Source organism: Hyperolius riggenbachi, chromosome 12 (assembly GCF_040937935.1).
Source record: "Hyperolius riggenbachi isolate aHypRig1 chromosome 12, aHypRig1.pri, whole genome shotgun sequence".
NCBI classification, from domain to species: domain Eukaryota; kingdom Metazoa; phylum Chordata; class Amphibia; order Anura; family Hyperoliidae; genus Hyperolius; species Hyperolius riggenbachi.
Window position 1 is genome coordinate 11,763,542 of NC_090657.1, and position 24,682 is coordinate 11,788,223.

Below are 24,682 nucleotides of genomic sequence, written 5' to 3' on the forward strand. Positions count from 1 at the left end.
ATAGGCCTGCTTTGGGTGCTTATTGGATTGAGGTAAATGCTACATTAAACATATCAAGCCAAACTCTACAGTGAGTTCTGTTTAATGCTCGGTGTACCAGAGCCTGACATCTTGTGTATTAGGGACCACATCCAGGACCTATACTAATGGCAAGTCACCAGGTGCTACAATTTAGGCCAAACGGAGAGGTTTTGACACATCAGCCACAAACACACACACAGCTGAGTACAAGACAATTTATGATGGTGTGGGATGCCTTACAAAAGGCTCTGTTAAGAAAAAAGCTTTAAAAACAAAACCAAGGACATTAAAATAAGAACTATGGTTGTACAGATCTGAGATGGGGCAAAAAATTCAACGGAAAACAACTTAAAGAGAAATTAAAATGCATCCCAGAGTATATAAACACAATTTGTAGCCCCTATACCGTCTAGGAGGAGCAACAAGAAAAAAAAAATACATGTTGGGGTCGGAGGATAGCTGTGGAAAGCTCTCAGCCCTTGAAACGTCTGAACTCCAAAAAGTCCTCCAGGGGAGAAAACGGGTGCAACAGTCGGAAGCTTCTCTCCGCCCCGATAAATTAAGGTTAAGGTTCCGGCAGGGACACGCCTGCAAGGAGGGCAAGTCTATTATGCTCCCTGCTCCTCACAGGATACGGGAGACAGAAGGCTCAGTCCAGCCACGTGGCAAAAGAGAGAAGGGTGGCAACACACACAACGTGGGGGAGGTCAAGGTCATCCTCAGCTCTCACTCCCTCCCCCACCAGTGTCTCTCATGCGATGAGGAAAAGACGAGAGTGGCTCCAGGACATATTTTGTTGTTGAACAATCTATAAAACAACTTCATTAAGATTGCTTCAGACGCTTGCGAGGCGGGCCCAGGAATGGGCACTGGGCAGAGGCCAGGGAACGGTAAGCTTCTGCCACAAGATGAGGATGGGAGACCACCATGGATTTCCAGCCAGATGTTTCCATGACATCGGAGGCGTGGCTGTAGGAAGAGAAAAATACTTTGAGTGAGAATGTAATACAACAGGTGACAGCTTCATGGGAAATACCAAAAATGTATACATTGGTTCAAATCTGTAGATAAAATATTAAAAAAAGGATAGCAATTTATTTCTTCTTGAGGATGGTATTTAAAGTGAACCAGAGACAAAGCACCCTCATGTATTTTGCCATATATATATATCAGTGGGAACATTAGAGAAAACACCTACCCTGCTCTCTGTTTCATCCTTCACTGCTCAGCCTGCTTGTTACCAGCCCTGATAAAATCCCCAGCTGAGCATTCAGTCTGGCTTTGCTCAGGAATTATGACTTCTGATCACGTTATTACACGTCAGCGGTGCAGCACCACCCAGTGGTGGAAGAAGGGTTATGGAAGAGTCTATTCCACTAACCCTCTCCCACCACCAGGGTGGCACTGCACTGCTGACACTATTTTGGAATAGGTAACTATAAAAACTCCCTGCGTCGCTCTGCATACCCTGCCAGGGTGGGGAGGGCACACTTCCCCAGTGGCAGAAAAAATTTGGCCCTGCAGCCAAATAAAGTTTTACTAAAAAGATATGAAAATTACAATCTCACCTACATATTGATCAATACAGTGTTCTCCCCAGGATCTTTTATCCCGGTGCTCCACCCGTCTAGTTTTGGTGAGCACCCGGCTGTTATCAGCTCACCTCCACCTATGCTGTAAGCAGAGTTGAGCACAGAAGCATCGGCCCTGTATTCTCATCTTGCCCCACCCAGCTACTTTTTCATGCCACCCGGCTGGAAAAAAAATTCTGGGGAGAACACTGCAATACACGTACCAGTAAATATCCAGTTAATGCTGTAAGCCTCGCTGCACCCGCTGAGCCCATGTACACTTTTCTCGTAGACTCCTCACTTTCCCCCTAGCACTCCTCCCCCATATCCCCCCCTCGCCATTAATCACCTGAAGTCCTGTAATTCCTGAGATAAGATCATACTAGAACTTCTGGCTGCAGTACCCTTATCTTCCTGAGGTGTATTGCACTCATTGAGCCATAAAATGGTAACCTCTGGGAGGAGGCATGGCCTTCAGAACACTCATTCCCTTCCTCTCACAGTTGATTTGCTGAGCGTTATGGCAGTCAGAGACCTGCTACTTGAGAGGCAGGGGCGTGGCTTTTGTGAGTGATGTAGCAGGGCTGGCTGGGGCAGACGTGTGAGTAATTAGGAGTTCCTGGGACGCGATGCAGGGGATCATGGGAGAAGGAGAAGTCACCTTGACTGCGCAAGTCTGAGTCAAACCGCCTGCAAGTGCTTTGTTTCCATGGATTGTTTGGCAGAATGATGGATTGTCACAGGACTTTGAAGCCCCACAAAAGGTAGGAAAGCGTAGGCTTTGGGGAGGGTGGATGGATCGCACCCAATTTCCCTAGCAGGTAAGGAATGGGATAGTTTTAAAAATAATAATAAAAATATATCTGGTATAGGCTTTACATTTATTGCATAGCTGTAAAACAAGAACCTTCTTGTGCTTATAAAAAAACTCCCCCAACTCCCTCTAGAGGCGCCTTGAATCCGGCTACCGGTATTTAGTGGCACTTTATTTGCCCTGAGGAAGTGGGCGAGTTCCCACGAAACGCGTTGCCTGTGCTTTTTTTACACTAATAAATATCCATTCCTATATGGGTGTGTCATCATTGAGGTAAGCCACCTCATTTATTTATATTTTAGTTACTTTTAATGCATTTTATTCACTTCGGGCGCCTCTTTACCCCTTTTTACTGTCATCCGTGGGGTGCTCCTACACCTGACCACTGGTGGTCTCTGACACTACCTAGTTTGCCAGTGTGTAAGAGTTTTTTTCAAGAACGACCTTCGCCAGGTCTCCTCAATACTCCCCCTCAACCTTCTTGCCTCCAACCAGTAGGTGGAGCTCACAATCATGTTTTAATTACGATATGTAACTTTTTCCTGAGAAAAATTAAAAGCCTATGGTTAGCAAAGTACGCAAACTAATAACTAAAGAGTCAAGAAAGACGATTCCTTCCCTTTAAAATAAGCACAGTGATGGCAACTGATGCCGACAGAGGTTCTTCATTAAAATGATCACACCCACACAGACTCCCCAGACATGAGACAGGATAAAGATGGCAGATTGCCGTGAAAGGACACTCACTAGTTGATGAAGTCCACGGCTTGTGTTTTCAGCTGGTCTGCGCTGTGTAAATCCGCCAAAATCAGGATCTCTGCAGCGTTCTCCACTGACAAATTGCTGCAAAGCGCTTCTTCACACATCACCTTCAGACGTTCCAGGGCGTACTGTGGAGAGGAAGCAGAAGGTCTGGCTGAGAAAAATATCCATTTCTTGATGGGTGCTGTTCTATCAAGGTTAATGTATTCTATCTTATTTACATAGAACGTTCGCTTACATTTAGCAAAGGAGCCCGAGAACAGGTAAAATCTGCACAAAAGCAAATGCAGTGAAGCGGGTAATGGCCTCATGCTACTTGCCTTCTTAGCTCTGAGTAAGGGGTAGTGGAGCACCTCTCTGTATTAGCTTCAGATGTGCCTCGGGCTGATCTGATAGCACTACAGATCCATAGCAGTGGATAAGAAGAATGACCTGCACTATCCAGTTTGTAATCATGCTCTTTTATTGATAGGATAGCATGACAGCAAGTAACTGACGTTTCGAAGCTTAATCGCTTCTTTCTCAAGCTTAGCTGCATGGTAATACAAATGAGCGCTCTTTATATAGCAGATATGGTAAACAAATAGCCAATCATACACACAGCGTTATCTGAACCAATCACACAGGTCCGTGCCTCGCTGGACCAGATGGGCAACCTTATGGCTGAAATGTTATTGGATGTCAAGTCAGGATCACACTTCTACCTGTATTTTTAAATCAGTCGGTCGCTTCAGGCCACGGCTGTCTCACTCTGCCGACATTCCCCCTTAGCTCCCGGCACCGCCCACCTCCATGGCGTCAGCTCACCACATCCGCCCACCACTTGCCGACAGCCAATGACGGGAGTGCTGGACTAAGCTGGCCTCTCTCGTCACTGTGAATGTTACCATGGAGACCTGCCGCTCCCGATGCGGCCATACAAACATTGCAATTACTGGCTGTCATGCTATGCTATGAATAAAAGAGCATAATTACAAACTGGATGGTGCCGGTCATTCTTCTTATCAACTTGCCTTCTTAGCTGGCATGGATGATGGAAGATAGAAGTGGAGGAGGGTCTTTCATCTGATTAGTGCTCCACCTCTAAAGGTGGTCATACATCTAGCGATTTTGGAGGCCGATTGACCAAACAACGGCACTCTTCACTACCCAGAAGCACTCCCTCCAACAGTAGGTGGTTCAGTGGTAGCTTGCCCACACACCTACTTCCCGATTAGGAAGTTTGGCGATTGGCAGCAGGGCCACATCTTCCAGAACAGTAGGACTCCTTTACTAGACCCCAGGGAGAGGAACCAGCAACAGCTACAAGACTGCAGGGAAAAGTGTAAAAAAAATACAGGTACAAAACATATAGCAGACTGTTGCTGAGGAGGGGGCATGTACTGTGGAATAATCAAGCATGGAGAAGGACCTTAATTGATAGATCTCTCTCTGATCCAGTTTTCTCCATGGCTCAATACGGCGTTTAGACAATCAGCATTAACATAGCAATATAAATCAGCTGAAATGTCACAGAGCAATATAAAGCGCTTTACTGCCCGAGGCCGCCGCTAAACTCTTTCCTATGGATCACCACAAGAAATCATTATTCAGACCAGGGAGGGGGAGGGTGGTGAGGGCCTGTTCAAACAGCAAAACGCCAAGCACATAGGGGAAAAAAAGGTGTGATATTCCTGTAGGATGGCTGTGTGATTTTGGTATACTTGCATGCCCTCACCCAGTTGTACCAAATACAAAGCCGTAGATCAAAGCACCCCATTGAGGGCATAACAAGGTGTAAAATATCAAAACAGAAAAACAGCTCAGTGAATATGCATATCACATGTAGATAATGGCTTCAGGTAGATCTCAATAAATGGAGATCTAAACACGACAGCAGCAACACAGGGGAGGGGGCGGTTTGAAGTCCCCCAAAAGTAGAGGAGAGCGAAAGAAACGTTAGATAAAACAATAGTCGCTTTATCAAACGAAATATATCCAGGGTTCAAATCTCGGCTCTGCCTGTTCAGTAAGCCAGCACTAATTCAGTAGGAGACCTTTGGCAAGTCTCCCTTACACTGCTACTGCCAATAGAGCGCGCCCTAGTGGCTGCTGCTCTGCTCTGGCGCTTTGAGTCCGCCAGGAGAAAAGCGCAATATAAATGTTATTTGTCTCTTTTGTCTTTGTCTATTGAAGGCCAACCTTGTCAGCATTCTGGGTCCCAGGTCATGACAATCGCCAGCAATTCCCCCCAAAAAAACCTTTGCCAATTAAAGTCAATGGTGGGGAACCCACTAGAACGATCGGGGTAATCGCAGGACATGCAGCATTTTGGAAGCATTTGCACTCTAATACAAAAAGATACAAGAACTACAAAATTGTATTTGAATGTTTTTTTTTCCAGATTTTGCAGCAATTTGGAGGTGGATTTTGTTTTTAAATAAAGTTTTATATACAGTGGGATGCGAAAGTTTGGGCAACATTGTTCATCTTCGTGATTTTCCTGTATAAATCGTTGGTTGTTACGATAAAAAAATGTCAGTTAAATATATCATATAGGAGACACACACAGTGATATTTAAGAAGTGAAATGAAGTTTATTGGAGTTACAGAAAGTGTGCAATAATAGTTTTAACACAATTAGGCAGGTGCATAAATTTGGGCACCACAAAGAAATAAAATCAATATTTAGTAGATCTTCCTTTTGCAGAAATTGCAGCCTCTAAATACATCCTGTAGGTTCCAATGAGAGTCTGGATTCTGGTTGAAGATATTTTGGACCATTCCTCTTTACAAAACATCTCTAGTTCTTTCAGGTTTGATGGCTTCCAGCTCTCGTTAAAGGGGTTCTGTGGGGGGTGTTGAAAATAAAAACTGACACTTACCTGGGGCGTCTATCAGCCCCCGTAGCTGTAATGTCCCGCGCCGTCCTACTCCGATCAGCCGTTCCCAGCTGCCGGCACTGGGCAATTATTCTTCTATTCGCTATAATGCGCGCTCCCGTTCGCGTCATCGGAAGCTTATTGCGCACGCGCAGTGTGAAGTTTTCTTGTACTGTGCAGTAAAATGCCGATGACGCGCAGGAGCGAGCAGGCGCATGGCCATGGCCGTGCAGTCGGATAGCATGCCGTGATGAACCGTGGCTGGCGAACGGCGGATCGGAGGACAACGGTGTAGGACATTACTGCTACAGGGGGCTGATAGAAGCCCCAGTTAAGTGTCTGTTTTTATTTTCAACACCCCCCCCCCCCCCCCCCCCCAGAACCCCTTTAACTCACACCACAGATTTTCAAATTTTATTCAGGTCTGGGGAATCAGATGGCCATTCCAGAACGTTGTACTTGTTCCTCTGCATGAATGCCTTAGTGGATTTTGAGCAGTGTCTAGGGCCGTTGTCTTGCTGAAAAATACAGCCACGTGGCAGCTTCAGCTTTGTCACCGATTCCTGGACATTGGTCTCCAGAATCTGCTGATACTGAGTGGAATCCATGCGTCCCTAAACTTTGACAAGATTCCCAGTCCCTGCACTGGCCACACAGCCCCACTGCATGATTTAACGACCACCTTATTTTACTGTAGGTAGCAGGTGTTTTTCTTGGAATGCTGTGTTCTTTTTCCTCCATGCGTAACACCCCTTGTTACGCCCAAATAACTCAATTTTAGTTTCATCAGTCCACAGCACCTTATTCCAAAATGAAGCTGGCTTGTCCAAATGTGCTTTAGCATACCTCAGGCGGCTCTGTTTGTGCTGTGGGTGGAGAAAAGGCTTCCTCTGCATCACTCTCGCATACAGCATCTCCTTGTGTAAAGTGCGCCGAATGGTTGAACGATGTACAGTGACTCCATCTACAGCAAGATGATGTTGTAGATCTTTGGTGCTGGTCTGTGGGTTGACTCTGACTGTTCTCACCATTCGTCGCTTCTGAGATTTTTCTTGGTTTGCCACTTTGAGCCTTAACTTAAAGAGAGTCTGAAGCGAGAATAAATCTTGCTTCAGACCTCATAGTTAGCAGGGGCATGTGTGCCCCTGCTAAACCACTGCCATCGCGCCGCTAAACGGGGGTCCCTTTACCCCCAAATCCCCTCGGTGCAGCGGGGGAGCGCTTCCTGGTTGGGGGAGGGCTATCCGCCACAGCCCTGCCCGACGCGCGTCTGTCAGCGCGTATCTCCGCCTCTCCCCCACCCCTCTCAGTCTTCCTTCACTGAGAGGGGCGGGGAAGAGGCGGCGATGCGCCGCTGATAGACGCGACTGGAGGCAGGGCTGCAGCCGTTAGATCTGCCTCCAGGAGCGACCAAGTCTTGCGGGAGTGGGTTTGGGGGTGAAGGGACCCCCGTTAAGCCGCGGGATAGCGGCGGTTTAGCAGGGGCACACATGCCCCTGCTAACTATGAGCTCTGAAGCGAGATTTATTCTCGCTTCAGAGTCTCTTTAAACTGAGCCTGTGGTTTTCCATTTCCCCAATATGTTCCTAACTGTGGAAACAGGCAGCTGAAATCTCTGAGACAGCTTTCTCTATCCTTCCTCTAAACCATGATGGTGAACAATCTTTGTCTTCAGGTCATTGGAGCGTTGTTTTGAGACCCCATGTTGCTACTCTTCAGAGAAAATTAAAAAAGGAGGGAAACTTACAATTGACCCCTTCAATACTCTTTCTCATAATTGGATTCACCTGTGTATGTAGGTCAGGGGTCACTGAGCTTACCAAGCCAACTTGAGTTTCAATAATTAGTTCTAAAGGTTTTGGAGTCCATAAAATGACACATTGCCCACATTTATGCACCTGCCTAATTTTGTTTAAAACAATTATTGCCACACTTTCTGTAAATCCAATAAACTTTATTTCACTTCTCAAATATCACTGTGTGTGTCTCCTATAGAATATATCTAACTGACATTTTTTATCGTAATATCCAACGATTTATATAGGAAAATCATGACGATTAACAAGGTTGACCAAACTTTCGCATCCCACTGTACGCTTCTTTGACTGGAGCTATGGAACCACCTATGACCTCTCCTGCTAGGGGCGAGGCTATGGGTGGAAGCCAGACACCGAAACACCCGTAAAAAGTATAAAACTTTATTAACACAGAAAAAAATCCCGTATTGACTTTGCTTTTTTTAAACGCGCTTTTTGTGTCTAATCTATTCAATAATGGTTATAAAATGTCCCAGGAGGTCAGTCATAGGGTCATTTTTGCTGGCTTATGTTCAGGAAGATGGCAGAGCAGCGCTTTACAGGAAGGGATTTGCTTAAACTTGCCACATTCTCAGAAGATCTGTACAAGAAAAATGTTTGTCTAGTTCGATTTAATCACTGTCTCCTCAAATATATCTCTGCTTTATAGCGGGCACGCCGTATCCCTGTGGCTTTCTTAAGACGGCTGAAAGTCTTTTCCTCAAAGAGCTGTAATTACTACAACTTTGTTCCATTATTGACACGGCAGCTAAACCTGTCTGTAGTTGAATTACATTTCCTTTTACGATCCCTCCTCGTATTTATAACCGCTGTGGCATCTTAGTAGCATGTCAAAGGCCCAACGCCTCACGCTTTATTGCTCTTCGCCGTAGGATCAATCAACTTGCTTGGTAAGTGACACGGAGACGCCAATAATTTGAGGCAGGTAGACCACTTAACTACTCTATGTTATGGCTTCTTGTCTAACATACCAAAGATCATGGCAGTGTGTGCACGCAATTTCGAGGTATGCAGTACTGTTGTAAGAGGCAAGGTAGTCACTGTACTGCACTGTAAGGAGTAGGAGTACAGGCACATCTATCAAGAGTGTCTGAGACAAAATATTAGTAGGAGTTTAGAAATCCGTACAGAACATTCTAAGAAAGCACTAAATAGTGCAGATTCCTTCTTAAACTGTTAGGAATAGGAGCAAGGGAGGAGTCTCTCAGGCAGTGCAGTGTGTGAGGGGAGTTACTGATGCAGAGGTAACCAGCACATCTGCTGTCAGCAGGCTCTGAGTGAGGGGGGAGGAGCCCTTCACAAATCATGTCTAGCCTGCACTGCTGCACTATCTGGAGAACTGCTATGAAGCACTTCTTATTCTGCGCCAGTTTAGGGATTGATTTGTACTTTTCTTAACTGTAGTGCAGCTCTAGAAATCCACGCTAAGCTGCTGCTATTACATAGGATTTGAGAAGTTTCTTGCCATCATGCAGAACAGTTCCTCTGCTGGTTTAGAAGAAAAAAAACGTCGGTAATGCTTTGATAAATCTGGCCCTCAGACAAGCCGCAGCCAAGGTGCTCTATTCCACAGATAGACAAGGTAATGGTCCAAATATCCTCAGCGATCGCAATCAACCAAAGCTTCCTCCTCTTTTAATGAGTGCTGTAGGAAGTCATGAAAAAATCCTCCTGTAGACAGTGCTCAAAACATTGGTTACCATAACCAACCGGTTTGGCTCTCTGCTGTCATCAGACGACCACCCATGACAGTAAAAAAATGAAACTGGTTGGAGCAACTAGAAATTGGCATCTCTGGGTATAACGTATCTCTTATTTGCAGCACTGGAAGAGCTTTAAAGAGACTCTGTACTGAAAAAACACCTCCCCTGTAGCTGCAGACAGTCCAGCGCTGGCTCCCGCTGTGGGACACAGGATGACGGGGGTAGCCTCGATAGGATCCGGAGGCTTCCCCAACCCGAGGTGAGTATCCCCCAAGGGAACTATTTTTAGTTACAGGTTTTCTTTAAAAAGAGAAACTGTAAGGTGAAAATGAACTCACCACCAGTGTGAAGCTGATGGTAGGTTTGTCAGGGAAAACAGAGTTGTTAGAGGGGTAAAAGTCCTGCAGCCAATGGAAATCCAGCTGAAAAGGTAAAACCCCTCCTACAGTGTAAATACAATTAAAATATGGCATACTGATGCAAAGCCTTGTGGGTAATATCACATACAGCCCATTCCTGGTTTGCATTTTCTGATATCAAAGACTGGATATCTGAGCACTTATAGCTTCTACAGACTCCAAATTCTGGGGGTGAGGAGGGAACCACTTGAACCACCAAATTACAGCCCCAGTGGCTCACAAGAGAGCTTCGTAATACCCATTTCAGGAACCAGCGGGACTGGGGGGCAGCAATTTGGCTCCCTACCCTCAAAATTTGGAGAGTATAGGAGCTATGAGTTCTGACATATCAAACCTTTAATATCAGTAGCATACTACAATACTGTATACATAGGAGGATCAGACACAGCATCAGCATAGTAACCTAGTGTAGAGCAGAGAAATCGCAACAGCAGCAGCACAGAATCAGACACAGCACTGACATAGCAGCCTAGTGGAGAGCAGAGAAATCGCAGTAGCAGCAGCAGCACAGGATCAGACTCAGCACTGACATAGTAGCCTAGTGGAGAGCAGAGAAATCGCAGTAGCAGCCCAGGATCAGACACAGCGCTGACATAGCAGCCTAGTGGAGAGCAGAGAAATAGCAGCAGCCCAGGATCAGACCCAGCACTGGCCTAGCAGCCTAGTGGAGAGCAGATAAATAGCAGTAAATAAGTGTAAAAAGCAGTCTGTTTCATACTGAAAATTGTGGTAAAAATTTGCTGCGATTGCATTTCTTGTTCAGGGAACAAGCATCACTCCTTGAATGAGAATTGCAAACCCAAATTGCTGCAAAAAAACAGAGATTTTACAGCGATTTTCAGTGTAAAACAGGGCCCTAAGCGATCTGGATAAACTTGGGTATCTATAAGGGGAAACAATGTCTTCAAATAAGAATTTAAAACAACCTCTAGCTCTGCATGCCAGTATTAAACATGATCCCTCCCATGCTGCATGAAGCACTTTTTATATACCGAGAATAAATGGAATAGTCCTGCTGCAGCACTTTAGCTTTTGTATATAATTTTGCACAGAATCTGTCTTTCTCCTCATCCTCCATCCTATTCCGAGCAGATAAGGAGCGCAAGGCTCTGCCATTTCCGTTTTGGAGGAGGGGTTAGAAGCCTTGAAGTTCCTTTCCCAAAAACCCACAACTTTTACAACTGACATAAGACATCTCCAGCGTATTGCATGGATCTCCAATACACATGCTCAATAAGATACCAATAACTGTAGCTCGCATGCACATTTACTGCAAACTGTATGCAGCTTGGAATTGGGCCAATCAGATGCACTTCCTGCTGACTTGGATTGGTTCAGTTCCGGGCTGCATAGGATTTGCATGCAGCTTGGAATTGGCCAATCAGATGCACTTCCTGCTGACAATATTTTATTTGGAAATAAAGGTGCACTTTTTCCGTTTTGCGTCCATCACTATTTACAAGCTTATAATTTTTTAAAAATGTTTGCAGTATACCCCCTTCAAATGCATATTTAAAAAGTTCAGACCCTCAGGTAACCATTTATGTCTTATTTTTAACTAATTTTTTTCACCATTAAAATTTTTATTTGGGTAAGATTTTGGTGTGAGAAATTAAAACATAATTTGTATTATTATATGTGTAAATTGTAATGTAAAAAATATGTAGATATAGTTTTACTATTTGGTCACAAGATGACCACCTTGAGTTTTCTTTCCCCTCCTTGTACTTCTCGCTAAGCGGAAGCACAAGGGGGATGCAGAAAATTTTACATGCAGAAAGACTGAAGCCTCTTGTAAGAGCGCTTCGGTTTTTCTGCTGGGGACACAGATCGGTGATCAGGATCCATGTTCCCATTCATTGATCCCAGGGCTACCGGGGGACGGCACGGGGGCACGCCCGCAGGAGCGCGCCTAAGCAGAGCAGCCGCCCGGACGTGAGCTTCACGTCCGGGCGGCAGAAATGGTTAATGAACTGTCTGTTTCCAATGTGGGGTTACTCGCATATAAGGCAAGGGGGTGACTTTTCAGCACATATTTTGTGCTGGCTAAAATTCAGCTTATACGCGAGTGTATACAGTACACTTATTTTTTCTAAATTTCAACATCTGCTATTTAAAGCGGACCCAAACCAAAAACATTTTTTTAATTCAAAATATTTAGTTACACCACTGACACATACAAAGATAAAAAAAACACTCCTTCAAGCCTATGAGCATTTCAGTGCATGCTTTTCACCCTTCTCTTCTCATAACTAGGGTTATACAGGGGGCAGCCATTACTTCTGAGCTTAGTAGGAGGTATTAGATCATGGGTGTGTTTGTCATCAGCTCCCCTCCCTCACAGGGGCGCCGTCTACGTGAAATCTCACACAAGCTGAGATCACCTCCCCTGTGACATCAGTAGCAGCCTGCGTTTTTGTTTTTTTTATCTCCTCCACCAGTCTGCCGGATTCCGTCCCAGCAATATGAAAGGAAGGAGGGGTTCCTCCAATGTAAAATATTTTATATTTGTCATCATGCAGCTGAAAAAAGTCTGCTATTTATTATTATAATTTAGAAAATAGATTTTATTTCTGATCTTTTGTATTTTTAATTTGGGTCCACTTTAAATACTGGGGTGTGAAGCAGGAAGGAGCGGGTTGTGGAAAATCTGAAGGATTTATCATAGTGAAATAATGAGGATAACAAACTCATTTGTGCTTTTCATTCAGAGGCCACTATTATTATTATTATTATTATTATTTATTGCATTTATAAAGCGCCAACATATTACGCAGCGCTGTCAATGACTAAATAGTCATTGACCAACTACCTCAATCCCTTTGACTGCAAACACGATTAAATAGCACAGTCCTGCCAGATTACCAGACGGATTGGAAAATGTCACTGTGCTTTGGGGTGGGAGGACTAAATGCCTCATAAACATTTCAGCTGTGTCATCTCTGCTTTCATCACAGTGACTCAAAATAAGAGAAGGAAACCAGTTTATTTAAATATAATCGGCGTCACTATCCAGCTCAATAGGCCCGATTTCATGAGCAAAATAATAAGCAGAGGAGTAACTTGGACATTAGTTGCATCACAAAATACAACAAAATCAAGGTGAATTTCAGGACCTTGTGATGTCTGCAAGTACTTTAACCACTTCACCACTGAGGGGTTTTACCCCCTGACCACCAGAGCAATTTTCACCTTTCAGCGCTCCTTCCATTCATTCGTCTATAACTTTATTATTACTTATCGCAATGAAATGAACTAGATCTTGTTTTTTCCGCCACCAATTAGGCTTTCTTTAGGTGGGACATTATGCCAAGAATTATTTTATTCTAAATGTGTTTTAATGGGGAAATAGGAAAAATGTGGGGAAAAATTTATTATTTTTCAGTTTTCGGCCATTATAGTTTTTAAAAAATGCATGCTACTGTAATTAAAACCCATGAAATGTATTTGCGTATTATTCCCGATTATAAAACCGTTTAAATTATGTCCCTATCACAACGTTTGGCCCCAATATTTTATTTGGAAATAAAGGTGCGTTTTTTTCAGTTTTGCGTCCACCCCTAATTACAAGCCCGTAGTTTATAAAGTAACAGTGTTATACCCTCTTGACATAAATATTTAAAAAGTTCAGTCCCTAAGGTAACTATTCATGTTTTTTTTTTTATTGTATATATATATTTTTTTTTAAATTACAAAAAAAAAAAAAAATTGGGGAGTGTGGGAGGTAATGAGTTAATTTATTATGTAAAACAATTTATTTGTATGTGTAAAATGCATTAGGGTGTAGTTTACTATTTGGACACAAGATGGCCACAGTGAGTATGTTTACATGTGACCTGTAAGCGACCGGAAGGACGCTTACAGGAAGCAGTAGGAGGCTGGGAGACTCACAATGATCTCGCTGTTTCTGAAAGAAGCAGCAGATCATTGCGGGGGCTTAGATCAACGAACGGGAATGGATTTTCCCGTTCATTGATCTCCGGGCAAGCGGGCGGCGGCGTTCACGAGCGGCGGGTGCACGCGCACGAGCGGCGGTAGCGCGGAAGGTACGGATTTCTCCGTCCCTGGTTTTTTAGGAGGGAAAAAAAGGGACGGAGAAATTTGTACCGCCGGGGATAAAGTGGTTAAGGGCCCGTTTCCACTATAGCGTTGCGGAAAGGTCGGGAAAACACAGCGGAGGAAATCGCATGCGGTTGTGATTTTTCATGCGTTTTCCCCGCGATTTTGCATGCGATTTCGCATAGGGTAGTAGGTATGCGATTTTAACCATGTCACTGCCTGTGTAAATTAACATTACTTCCTATGCGAAATCGCATGTGAAATCGCGGGGAAAACCGCTTGCCAAAACCGCATGCGATTTCCCTATTAAATACATTGTATGCGATTCGCTTAGCGGTGTGCGGGGATCGAATTCTGACGGCTCTGCCGTGCAGATTTTCCCCGCACACAAAAACGGTCCACACAACGCACAAGTGGAAACAGGCCCATCCACTTGTATTGGCTGTGCGAATCCGCATGCGGACAACGCTATAGTGGAAACGAGCCCTGAAGGACACCCAAAGTGACATGTGACATGATGCGATAGACATGTGTATGTACAGTGCCTAGCACACAAATAACTAGGCTGTGTTACTTTTTTCTTTCTCTGCCTGAAAGAGTTAAATATTAGGTATGTAAGTGGCTGACTCAGTCCTGACTCAGACAGGAAGTGACTACAGCAAAAAATGGCTTTGGAGAGCAGGAATGAGGTAAAAAGGGAAATTTCTTATCAGTGAGGGTCACACTATAGTCACTTCCTGTCTGAGTCAGCCACCAGCCACTTACATACCTGATATTTAACCCTTTCAGGCAGAGAAAGAAAAAAAGGAACACAGCAGTGTTATTTGTGTGCTAGGCACTGTACATACAGTGGTGTGAAAAACTATTTGCCCCCTTCCTGATTTCTTATTCTTTTGCATGTTTGTCACACTTAAATGTTTCTGCTCATCAAAAACCGTTAACTATTAGTCAAAGATAACATAATCGAACACAAAATGCAGTTTTAAATGATCGTTTTTATTATTTAGTGAGAAAAAAAAAACCTCAAAAATCTACATGGCCCTGTGTGAAAAAGAAATTGCCCCCTGAACCTAATAACTGGTTGGGCCACCCTTAGCAGCAATAACTGCAATCAAGCGTTTGCGATAACTTGCAAGGAGTCTTTTACAGCGCTCTGGAGGAATTTTGGCCCACTCATCTTTGCAGAATTGTTGTAATTCAGCTTTATTTGAGGGTTTTCTAGCATGAACCACCTTTTTAAGGTCATGCCACAACATCTCAATAGGATTCAGGTCAGGACTTTGACTAGGCTACTCGAAAGTCTTCATTTTGTTTTTCTTCAGCCATTCAGAGGTGGATTTGCTGGTGTGTTTTGGGTCATTGTCCTGCTGCAGCACCCAAGATCGCTTCAGCTTGAGTTGACAAACAGATGGCTGGACATTCTCCTTCAGGATTTTTTGGTAGACAGTAGAATTCATGGTTCCATCTATCACAGCAAGCCTTCCAGGTCCTGAAGCAACAAAACAACCCCAGACCATCACACAACCACCACCATATTTTACTGTTGGTATGATGTTCGTTTGCTGAAATGCTGTGTTACTTCTATGCCAGATGTAACGGTACACGCATCTTCCAAAAAGTTCAACTTTTGTCTCGTCGGTCCACAAGGTATTTTCCCAAAAGTCTTGGCAATCATTGAGATTTTTTTTAGCAAAATTGAGACAAGCCTTAATGTTCTTTTACCAGGTTTAGTATATACTGTATACATTTTTTCCCCCAGATTTTTGCCCTCTAAACCTAGGTGCGTCTTATATTCCAGAGCGTGTTATATTCCGAAAAATACGGTAAGTTATTTTTTAACAAGGGGGGCAATCACTTTTTCACACAGGGTCATGCAGATTGAGTTTTTTTTCTCACTAAATAATAAAAACCTTCATTTAAAACTGCATTTTGTGTTCAATTATGTTATCTTTGACTAATAGTTAATGGTTTTTGATGAGCAGAAACATTTAAGTGTGACAAACATGCAAAAGAATAAGAAATCAGGAAGGGGGCAAATAGTTTTTCATACCACTGTATACATGTCTATCTCATCATGTCACTTCGGGTATCCTTTAAAGAGAATCTGTATTGTTAAAATCGCACAAAAGTAAACATACCAGTGCGTTAGGGGACATCTATTACCCTCTGTCACAATTTCGCCGCTCCTCGCCGCATTAAAAGTGGTTAAAAACAGTTTTAAAAAGTTTGTTTATAAACAAACAAAATGGCCACCAAAACAGGAAGTAGGTTAATGTATAGTATGTCCACACATAGAAAATACATCCATACACAAGCAGGCTGTATACAGCCTTTCTTTTTAATCTCAAGAGATCATTTGTGTGTTTCTTTCCCCCTGCAGCTATCTTCCACTGAAGTGTCAGGCTGTTTCTTCCTGCAGAGTGCAGACAGCTCTGCCTGTATGTAATTCCTCAGTATGTGAAAGCCCAGCCAGCTCAGAGGAGGATTTATCCAGTTTGTAAAAGATAAGAGAGAAGAGAGAAGCTGCTCTAATCTAAATAATACACAGGCAGTGTGCAGAGAGGGGCCTGGAGGGGGGAGATGCATCACAGAACCACAACACTGAAGAACTTGGCAGCCTTCCAGACACAGGCTGACAAGTCTGACAAGAGAGAGATAAGTTGATTTATTACAGAGACTGTGATAGCAGAAAGTGCTGCAGTAAGCCAGAACACATTAGAATAGCTTTTGGAACTTGTAGGATGATAAAAAACAGGATGCAATTTTTGTTACGGAGTCTCTTTAAAGGATAGCTGAAAAAAAAATGAAATGAAAAAAAAAAAAGAAATAAAAGCTAACTGGGAGCAGGCATACTGTTTACCGTCACCAGTGCCAATGCCTAATGCTTCTATCTTCTTCTAAGCCGCTGGAATGATTACGCATGCCAGGCTGGCTATGGACGGGAGTGCACTGCGCATGATGTCATACGCATGCGCTCCTGGCCACTGGCAGCCTGGCCAGCACCTGCGCAGTCACTCCGGCAACTTAGAAGCAGATCCTGGGGTGCCTTCAAGCACAATGTGGGGGCAGAGAGAGCCGGGGGAGTTCTCCATGTTTTTTTTTTTCCTGCTCTGGTATCCTTTAAAAAGGTAGCCATACATCTAGCGATGATGGGCAGATTAGACCAAGAGACAAACTTCTCTCTGATCCAATCTGATTAGAGAGAGATCTGTCTGATGCCCATACACCTCAAGCCGATTCCTGATCAATTTCATGCTCAGGAATTGGCCGAGTCTGTCGTGTCTTACGCATTGCCGCTGTTCCCCAAGTGTGTAAATGTACTACAAGCTACCAAATAGCACTGGTAAACACTAAAAAAACCACTGGAGGAGGCGCTCGAAAACATGATCCTACTATAATTTCGTATATTTGAGAAGCGTAATTTCTTACCTTCTCAGAAGGACAAATGGATGGAAAAAGGAATGTTTAATCATGCACTGTAGACAACACATTTCACGGGTCTTGGCCCGCTTCCTCAGGTCAATACAAGTGCCTGTAGAACTTGTGGTCACGATCTGAGTTCAGGCGTGGTCTACACAGTGTCTACCATGCATGAACAAACATTACTTTTATATGAAATAATGGTTTATCCTAAGAAATTAGGATTCTCAAATATCAACAAATATACAACATCTGGTAGTATATCAAGGGCACCTCCACCAGTGTTTTTTAGCATAGTTCATACTCCATAGGTTTTTTTTTTTAGTCCCGAGGACCTGTAGTCCTCACAACTAATCCAGGAGAGCGACGGACCAGCATCTGCACCAACAGACCCGGTACATGGAGCGGGGACGGTTTTATTCCCACAGGCTCAGACGGAGGTTACAAGTTTTGCAACATACCCTTGTGAGTAGAATACTTATACACATGTGCTTACATCCCTTTGTCTATCGATGCTGCACCATTGGGCTCCGGGTCTCTCTCTCTTTCACAGAGACTTGGAGGTTATGGGTAACTATCAAGACTTTTTTTTTTTTACTATACAGCACTGGTGAATGTTTGATTATACAGTCAATGCTGCAAACATTGGGAAGAAGTTTAGGAAAATGATCCATAATTCCTGGGGGGTTAAAGGGGCACTATGGCAAAAAATTGTAACATTTAAAATATGTGCAAACATATAAAAATAAGTACATTTTTTTCCAGAGTAAAATGAACCATAAATTACTTTTCTCCCGTGTTGCTGTCACTTACAGTTGGCAGTAGAAATCTGACAGAAGTGACAGGTTTTGGACTAGTCAATCTCTTCATAGGGGATTCTCAGGGATTTATTTATTTATTTTAACAAGCACTTAGAGAATGGCAGTTGCTCCGTCCAACTGCCAAAAAACTGTGTAGCGAGCAGGGAAGCTGTCCAGCATCATTGTATAAATACTTTTTAGGGAATATATATATATATATATATATATATATATATATATATATATATATATATATATATATATATATATATATATATATATATATATATATATATATATATATATATATATATATATATATTTATATTAAGAATAAAAGCCTTGCTCAGAATCCCCTATGAAGAGATGGACTAGTCCAAAACCTGTCACTTCTGTCAGATTTCTACTTCTACTACCTACTGTAAGTGACAGCAACATAGGAGAAAAGTCATTTATGGCTCATTTTACTCTTGAAACAAATGTACTTCTTATTTGTCTAGGTTTGCACATATTTTAAATGTTACAATTTTTCGCCATAGTGCCCCTTTAATAATTTTGGCCTAAACTGAATACTGTATATATGCACACACACAAAAGTGTATATACATCACCTTATTGGCCCCCAAATAATGTTTATTAAAGTTAGGTATATTGAAGCCACTGTCACACATATTTTCCTCCAGCGCGCACCGTATGCACACTCTACATGTATGGAGGCCGTAGTTGTCGTGTTTCAGTCAGAAGATGGCCAATGTGGGCACGTGGGGTTTGTAACTTGGGCATGCTAAATGCGCTTCCTCATGACCCCAAAGACTGGACTTGGGGCACTAGGGCAGCGGGAGCCTCTGGGTAATCAGGTTTCTCTTTCTTTATTTTTGTCATTATTGGACTAGGGATTGGTTTACTCTTATTTGTAACTATTGCTCAGCCTGCTTTTGGATTGTGAAATTACCCAGGGAACATTGGTTGTATGCATATTATTTCATTGCTGTATCTATGCTCATTATGTGAAACATTGTGAGGTTAGTACAGTGTATACCCCATTTCCATCTTGCTGTGGTTTTTTTAATTGTTTAACTTTTTTTGATACATCCCCAATAAATGATGCTTTTTTTTTTTTTTTTAATGACAGTACTCATATTTATTAGTTAGATGGATGTCTTTTTGATAGGTTTACAGGCTGATGAGGTGTAAGCAGGCAGATAGCAGTCACTTAGGATCTACTCTACTGTATGAAGTGGGGGAGAAGGTAGTTTCTGTTTTTGCAAAATCTACTGTTGGGTTTTTGAGGATAATTACACTAAAAATGCTCCATTAAAGTGGTCTGACACTCCGACATAACATTCAATAAAATGTGTTTTCCTACTTTGTATTATTCATACAGTTATATTTGCTTTTGTGCACACGTAATATTGTCTGTTTACAAATTACAAATTTCCAAAGTGTAGTTTATATTGCCCTAAAAGCTGTCATTGCATTTTATTCAAACTGCTTATTATATATTAAAGAGAACCAGAGATGAAGCAACCTCATGTATTTTACCTTATAAATCAGTGGGAACATGACAGTAAACACCTAATCTGCTCTTTGTTACATTGTTCTCTGTTTAATTTGCCTGTTATCACCTCTAAGATAAGAATCCCGACTAAGCAGTCGGTCTAGCTTTGCTACAGAATAATTATAGCTGAGACTGTGTTCTTTGCTGTCTTCAAGTCCAAGCCTGCCCCCTGCTGGCTTTGCTCAGGAATCATTATAGCTGAGTCATTATAGCAAAGCCAGACTCAATGCTCAGTCCGGGATTCTTATCTCAGCTAGATAACAGACACTTTTAGCAGTGAGGATGGAACAGAGAGCAGGGTAAATGTTTTCTCTAATGTTCCCACTGATTTCTTTGGTAAAATACACAAGGGTGCTTCGTCTCTGGTTCACTTTAACATCTTCTAATGAGCTATTCTGAACTGTGTGTGTGTGTGTCTGAAGCAGAGAGAGCTTCACAGATAGTTCCTTTTAACTTGCTACACTGTGTTTACACACATTGTAACAACATTGGAATGTAAACAAAGGTACTGTTATCTCCAGTTTGGATGTGGATTGAAGCTGAATAGCAGGACAAAGTGCTTTTGTTTAACCATTTTAGTGACGTTCTGCTAAAAATAAATTCTGGGATAGTAGCTTTCAAGTTGTGAGGATTCTTTTAGAACAAAGTAGAAATGTTGGCTTTCAGACCACTTTAAATGTACTTTGAAAAAAGAAAATTACTGTAACTAGGAGATTAAAATAAAAATAAGTACCAAACCGCTGCCCTAAGCGCTTGTAGGAACACTAACGACCCCATTGCCACTTGGTTGAGGACAGCAACAAATATCATCTAAGTTCTTGTGCCCCTTGTCTGTAAAAATCCATAATGCATCCCAACCAGCCTTTACAGAACAGCTTGTATTGCTTCTGTGTCAAGCAAGCAGCTGCAGTCTGCTGACTGGCCACATGCAGAGATTTGCTTACCCTTCTGTAGATATAAGTACTGTACATCTCAGCATCTCCAGCGCTGCCTGCTAATGCTCTTACCTTATCGGCTGCCGCCAGCAGGTCGTCAGCCATCTTGTCTAAGTTGGATGCCTTTCCGGTGTATATAAAGCACATCATTTCCTTAAAGACATCCGGTTCCACGTCCTTTATCTCCACGCGATTCTAAGATGAAAAAAAGGGAACACTTGTGTGATGCATGTTTCCATCAAGAGGACCTGTTATATTAGGGACATCACCCATCAGTCACAAAGTATCTGATAACTACCTATTTAGCAACATCTCCAAAGGTCTTATGCTAGACTTGTCTGTACACGGATCAGTCACTATGGCTGTCCTGGGATCTTCATGTATTCCTAAGCCCTTCTGACCTCCCATAAAAAAAAATACTCAGCTGTAATAATATTACTACTGGCCTGACAGGTATATGGAGGCTGCCATATTTATTTCCTTTTAAACAATACCAGTTGCCTGGCATTCTGCTGATTTTTCATGCATCTGAATCACACACCTGAAACAAACATGCCGCAAGTGCAAGTCAAACACCTGACCTGCGTGCTTGTTCAGTGTCTACGGCTAAAAGTATTGGCAAAAGATCAGCAGGATAGCCAGGAAAGGTGTATTATATAAAGCTGCAGAAACAGCCATACTGTCCCAGGAAAAAAAACTAACATATATAAGTATATAAATACTTTTTCTACTTGCATAACAAATGTATTGTACTGTCCACATTTTGATTTCGGTGAATATTGTATAGTAAGCAAAGAAAAAAATCTGTTCCAGGCATTTTCCATCTTTATTGCGTCTTTATTGCCCCTGACTGAAACGAATCCTGATGTCATACTTTTTTTTTCCCTTCCCGCCTGAAATAGTGTATGCATTGCCAACCTCTTTCAACACTTACCTCTGTAATAAAACTGCACTGCCATGTCTAGCTTGCTTTGTAAACACAAAAAGAGCACAGCATAGATCATACTTCAGCAGCTTCTGCAGTGGGGTGAGGTGAATATCCCTTCTCTGCTTCGTGTCACACTGAACTGCCCTCAGCCAATCAGTGAGGAGCAGGAATGTGGGAGGGGAGATAAGCTTCCCTGTCCCCGGCAATGTACCAGAATAGAGCCAGGCTGACAGATATAAGATTAGTTACAGCAGACCTGCCACGCCAAAGACTCCTTACTGTTTTACGTACTGGCTTCAGACGGAATTTGAACAATGGTCAAAGGCTCAAATCCTACATCAAAGGCAACAGCCTTACCAGAACGCACTATATATATATATATATATATATATATATATATATATATATATATATATATATATATATATATATATATATATATATATATATATATATATATATATATATATAAAAACAGCACTATATATATAAAAAAACAAAAACAACTTTACTGTACCTTCTTACTTTCCTCCATTTCATGCTCAAACATTGCGCTGAACACTGGAGATCGTGCTGGAAAAGAGGGGAAAACATAAATGATCTCATGCTTATCATCCATTACACATTCAATTCACTGACTAAGCTAATTAACATAGGTGCAGTTCTACTTGGCCGACCGTGTCTATGTACAGCTATATTAAGAAAAGCAGAAGGCTGATGCTTTGCCCGGAGCCAAATAGATGATTCTTATTAGGTGCGTGTGTAGAGCCAGACTGAGGCTTTGCACTGGCTGTCATCCAGAGCTGCTAAATTATTGGTTCCCTTGCTTGGAATCCACATCAGTGGATAACTGGCTTCTCTCCCTCCCATCCGCACCCAGCAGACAGGAACCGATAGTGCAGCGGGACATTTAAACAGGAGGCCGCGGGATAATACGCATTCTGCAGCCGATCACTACATATTCCTAGAAATAAAAGATACTGGTTTTCCATTTTTTTCATGTTTGTTCTGGTCTTAGAACTAAAATTTAACTAAAATATAGGTATTAAAAACAAACTGTATTCAGGGTTGGTTTAAAGGATACCCGAAGTGACATGTGACATGAGGAGATAGACGTGTGTATGTACAGTGCCTAGCACACTAATAACTAAGCTGTGTTCCTTTTTTTCTTTCTCTGCCTGAAAGAGTTAAATATCAGGTATGCAAGTGGCTGACTCAGTCCCGACTCAGACAGGAAGTGACTACAGTGTGACCCTCATTGTAGTCACCCAACAACTCACCATTTCAGGCAAGCCTATCATTTGACCTTGGGTATCTTAGTCTGTTTCTGAGCCAGCTCCTGCTTTGCTATGCAGAAAGATTTACACTCATCCTTTATATACTCTTTCCACTCAAAAAAACTGCGTAATGTATGAACTATTCGTGACATTCCCATTGGCACCAATTTACCCAGTGGTAAAAAGTGTCACCTGGTAAGTGAAACTCTTGATAAAAGGAAAGGCCCAGTAAATAAAGGAAAGGGCGGGGGAAAGATATCAGGCTGTAGTGCTTACTAATGATGGGGAGGAGATAATGGCTGCAGGAGTTAAAGGGAACCTAAACTGGGAGGGATATGGAGGTTTCCTTTTAAACAATACCAGATGCCTGGCAGTCCTGCTGATCTCTTTAGCTGCAGTAGTGGCTGAATCACAGCAGCTGCCGGCCCCGGGGTCCCCGCCGGTGCAGAGGACGACCTCGCGAGGACGTCCTCTACTGGACCTGCACGAGCACCGCTGTCAACCAAGTTCACGTTGTCCGGAGTGTATTGTGCAGTAGTTCTGCACCTGCGCAGTACCCACTGGACAAGGTGGACTTGATGGACAGCGCCGCTCGCGCAGGTCCAGTAGAGGACTACCTTTGCACGGGCGGGGACCCCAGGCTGGCGGCTGAGAGCGGAGCTGCAATGTGAGACATGTCAGCTGCAAGGGGCTGTAAGAAGCTCCGGGTAAGTACATTTTTTTATTTTTTATAGCTTGGACATTCCCTTTAATTGCTGTAATACTGTATGCAGTGCAGCCACTAATCCCTCCTGGTCCCCAAGCACAGCTCTTAACTTTGCTGGGTAGACTTATACTTGAGTCAATAAAAAATTCCAGTTTAAAGTAAACCTGAAATGAGCCCCAAAAAAGTATTCTACATATAAAATTACCGGAACCCATAGCAGAGGATCCAGACAGCTGAGGAGGACGACGAGGGAACGTTCAACCTGAAGGGGGCTGGTGGAAGCCTCAGGCATGTATAAAACAAAAACCTTTGTTTCCCCTCCTCTCAGGTACCCTGTAACCTCCTGGGGACCGTGTAATGTAAATCCTACTCTGCACTTGTGGCTTTCTAACTATGATGCGGTGTAGGATTTACGCCGCCTGCTGCTTCCGCTCCAGATGTAATCGTGTGAACCCGAGAGGGGAGATTAAGCTGTCATATGACAGCTGACATCTCCCCTCAGTGATGAGGAGGCATCACGATTGGCTCCTGATCACGTGATCACTACGATCGCCGGCGGATCGCATTGATCACAATTAGAGCAGCGACGGTTGGTGGGGAAAGAAGAGGATCCACTCACCTTCCTGCAGTTTCCCTGGCGATCCTCGCTTCCCTCCGCTCTGGCTGGCATCCCCGCTGGCTCTGCCTCAAGTGTCAGGTCCCGGCTTGATTAGGTCATTAAGCCGCGACCTGGAACTTAGCATCAGTGCGAGCGAGGATGCTGGCCAGAGCGGAGGGAGCTAGAGCTGCTCATCGCTGGAGCCTGGGAGGTGTGTAAAGGCTGCTGGAAATACGGGGGGACACCTGGCAGTACAGGGGGACACCATGCCCAGCTATCTATAGTGGGAATCCGGCTGCCTGCCACCCGACATGTAAAACGGCCTGGCCCTTAGGCAGCTGAGAATTAAGAGGGTCAAATATTGGAGTTGGCTTACATTCAAGTATATACAATACGTATAAAAAAAAAAAAAACTCCCACACACAAACCTGAA

General features: G+C 43.1%; 1 protein-coding gene across 2 annotated transcripts in view; it reads right to left on the minus strand.

Annotated features, from left to right (window-relative positions):
- Positions 1-222: 222 nt before the first annotated feature.
- SPOP (speckle type BTB/POZ protein) overlaps positions 223-24,682 on the minus strand; it is a 97,270-nt gene continuing 72,810 nt past the window's right edge. For both annotated transcript variants that reach the window (XM_068264125.1, XM_068264126.1), the window contains exons 8-11: positions 22,186-22,241; positions 20,813-20,935; positions 3,154-3,296; positions 223-990 (exon numbers count right to left, since the gene is read on the minus strand). In XM_068264125.1, the coding sequence (XP_068120226.1) occupies positions 846-990; positions 3,154-3,296; positions 20,813-20,935; positions 22,186-22,241 (467 nt within the window). In that variant the 3' untranslated portion in view covers positions 223-845. The remainder of the gene's footprint in view (positions 991-3,153; positions 3,297-20,812; positions 20,936-22,185; positions 22,242-24,682) is intronic.